Source organism: Frankliniella occidentalis, unplaced genomic scaffold, assembly GCF_000697945.3.
Source record: "Frankliniella occidentalis isolate FOCC.00 unplaced genomic scaffold, Focc_3.1 Scaffold13, whole genome shotgun sequence".
Classification (NCBI taxonomy): domain Eukaryota; kingdom Metazoa; phylum Arthropoda; class Insecta; order Thysanoptera; family Thripidae; genus Frankliniella; species Frankliniella occidentalis.
In genome coordinates, this window is record NW_026267143.1 from 2,624,106 (window position 1) to 2,626,803 (window position 2,698).

A 2,698-nucleotide genomic window follows, 5' to 3' on the forward strand; every position below is an offset into this window, starting at 1 on the left:
CACACATTACTGCGAGGTGGCGGGGCACAGAAGGGGGGGGGGGACACAACCCTTGTGCATGTTGTTGTGCATAAAGACGCAGAAATGTATACAGTCGAAAGTACATATGCAATGGACATATGAAGTGGACCATTGAATCGACAATTTATTCCCCACCTGTTACAGGGTGGCAGTCCTAAAACCGCCATGCAAATTTCTTTGAATTCGTAGTCGCAGTGCGCTGAAAACAAGCGCATTTTCATGCTTCAGAGAGTTGTACAAGCCGAAGCTTTTTCTAAGAAAAAGGGCGTGCTAAAAACGGCACCAACATTTGTTGATCAGACAGTCCTCTCCGAGTATTTTGTGCAACCCCAGTCTCCCAGGGGCAACAAACTGTTCAAGAATCCAGCAAGTCTACGACGGTACAAGAGGGCTGCAATTACCCACGCAATAAGCGCATAAAGGGGGAAATCACTCCAGATCAAAGTGTACGAGCTCGGTACGAGTTAGTACGTTAGTACACGTTAGTACACCATATTTTTTGCGTAGTCTTTCATCACTTATGCAAAATAATGTTATTACGACACTAATACGCTTGAATTCTACCATTAGTATACGCGTTGTTACGGTGTTAGTACGAGTTAGTACGTCTTTAGTACAGGCCTGGGTGTACGCGTTAGTACGCAAGTGATTTCCCCCTCGAAGCGCATACATGCTAGGTGGCTTCAAGAAGTGCACTTAGTTATACTGTACCGCATGCACGGGTGCGTGCGCGCTTGCCTATCCTCGCTGCCCACAGCTCCCTGCGGCTCCGTGCGAGTAGGCAAACCGCCTACTCCCGTGCATGCGGTGCAGGGTAACTAGGACAGTGCGCGGCATGAGTCAGCCACCTGGTATGCATATCTGTATAAACGAAAACCACACAGAGCTGCCCCCTCCCCCCTCTCGGTGAGAACCTGGAAGTTAATTAGTGCCTGGGAAAAAGCCAACATCCGTAAAAGCTATCACAGCTGCTAATCATAGTAGCATCTTTTTAGACTGTCCCCAAGACTGCCTCCACCAGAGGGCAAAGTCCACCCCATCTCTTCAATCTCTATGTTTGAATAGGTAAGAAGATCGAGTAAGTGGTCGGTTTTCAGACAAGATCTTTATTTCGGTACGAAGTTCATTTGTCTACCTATGCCTTCTTGGGGGGCTGACCTTGGGGGGCAAGCTTCTGGTTGACGAAGTTGACGGCCTTTTCGAATGCAGCTCCTGCCTTCTGCTTGAGGAGGGCGGCAATCTTGGGAGCCTTCTGCTGCCACTGCTGGCCGAACTTCTGGGTCAGATCATGGATGTGGGGAACGACCTTCTCCTTCCATTGGCCCTGAAGAAAGCGAGAGCGAATGTCAGGGAACCTCGAAAGCAACGGTGACAGAGTTGGCTTACTAAGCTATCACCAAAAGGATAGGACACTGGTTTTGTTCTGACCTGGAGCTTGGCCTTCTCCTGACCAGCCCACTGCTTCAGCTGGGCCTCCTTCTGGTGCAGCCAAGCCTTCACACCTCCTGCAGGAGCGGGGCCCTGGGGTCCGGCCGGCCCCTTCGGGGGTGGTGGGGGAGCCCCAGCGGAGGCAACCTGCAATGTGTGTTACATTAACACATTAGCTCGTGGGAGGGATGCCGTGACGAGTACCGCCGGGCCGGGGTTGAACTCACCGCGGCGACGGCGAAGAGGGCGAGGACTGCGATGCTGAGGCGGGCCATGGCGATGGAGTGATACCTTCTGCCCGTCCACCTCGGCCTTATAAGGCCGATACTCGAGTAACCATGCACGAGGAAGGTGCACGACGACTCTCGTTAATTGAGGGCTGATCGTGAGGGTCGTGCTTTGTTCTGAGAAACAAGTAGTAAACATTATACCTGGGGGCTGACTCACGCCGCGCACTTTTGTAGGTATACTGTACCGCAAGCACACCTGCGGGCGGTTTGCCTACTCGCACGTGGACGTAAGGATCAGCGGAAGGGCAGCGAGAGGGGAGTATCGAAAATCGCCGCGCGTGCCCGCCCGCCTCCCGCGGGGTTGGGGGCCGATCCTTAAATGCGCCCAGCGCCCCGCGGAAAGTCCGGCCGAAATGCGCGGCGTCGGGCGGCGGGAAGGCGGGGCCGGCTGCCGGCAAGCAGGGGACCCACCGCCCAGACCGCGGTCAAACGATACGAAAAGCGCCGCGTTTACCGCCGCTGCTCTAAGTGCATAGGGCGCATAGAGTGCAAGTGCCAGCTGGCGTGCAGCTGCCATAGGTTTCCATAGACCTGTGGTCAAGAGATCAGGGCTGTGGTCTTCGCGTACACATAGAACCCTATCTTGGTTCAAGTATATTTGTATTCGGATTTGCCCAAGTTCAATTTTTCACTTGACTACTGCAACGCTGGCTCTGCTATTGTTGCCTATTGTTGTTTTGACCCCTTTCTCCTTTCACGAACACCTTTTACCGTTTGAAAGAACGGATAGGAAGACAACGACCCCTCAACTTTTTTCTCGCGGTTACGCCACTTCTAGCTTGACGTCTTTAAACACCGGTACGGTGGGTCTAGCAGCATCGCATTAGTCTTGACGTGATTTGGAAGTAAACTGCACATTTTTTGTCCGGCCTTCTTCTGCTCTGAAAAAGCATCCAAGCAGATTAAACGACCTGGTGTGTGTGTGTGTGTGTGTGTGTGTGTGTGTGTGTGTGTGTGTG

At 52.9% G+C, this 2,698-nt stretch overlaps 2 protein-coding genes across 2 annotated transcripts in view; one reads left to right on the top strand and one right to left on the bottom strand.

The window, feature by feature from the left end:
• LOC113211095 (uncharacterized) overlaps window positions 1-441 on the top strand; it is a 3,316-nt gene extending 2,875 nt beyond the window's left edge. Inside the window, exon 4 of the mRNA XM_026429357.2 lies at window positions 211-441. Within this exon, the coding sequence (XP_026285142.2) occupies window positions 211-441 (231 nt within the window). The remainder of the gene's footprint in view (window positions 1-210) is intronic.
• A 666-nt stretch (window positions 442-1,107) lies between these two features.
• On the bottom strand, window positions 1,108-1,798 carry LOC113211102 (uncharacterized). The gene is made up of 3 exons (XM_026429369.2): window positions 1,677-1,798; window positions 1,450-1,596; window positions 1,108-1,345 (listed from the first exon to the last, which is right to left on the bottom strand). The coding sequence occupies exons 1-3, from the start codon at window positions 1,722-1,724 to the stop codon at window positions 1,157-1,159; spliced, it is 384 nt and encodes a 127-aa protein (XP_026285154.1). The 5' UTR covers window positions 1,725-1,798; the 3' UTR covers window positions 1,108-1,156.
• Between the last annotated feature and the right edge of the window lie 900 nt (window positions 1,799-2,698).

Bases quoted from the DNA above. Each gene is read 5' to 3' on its own strand.
- LOC113211102 (XM_026429369.2), bottom strand. From the start codon at position 1,724: ATGGCCCGCCTCAGCATCGCAGTCCTCGCCCTCTTCGCCGTCGCCGCG. The intron at 1,597-1,676 runs GTGAGTTCAACC...CACACATTGCAG, and splicing joins CCCTCTTCGCCGTCGCCGCG to GTTGCCTCCGCTGGGGCTCC. The intron at 1,346-1,449 runs GTCAGAACAAAA...CGCTTTCTTCAG, and splicing joins AGGAGAAGGCCAAGCTCCAG to GGCCAATGGAAGGAGAAGGT.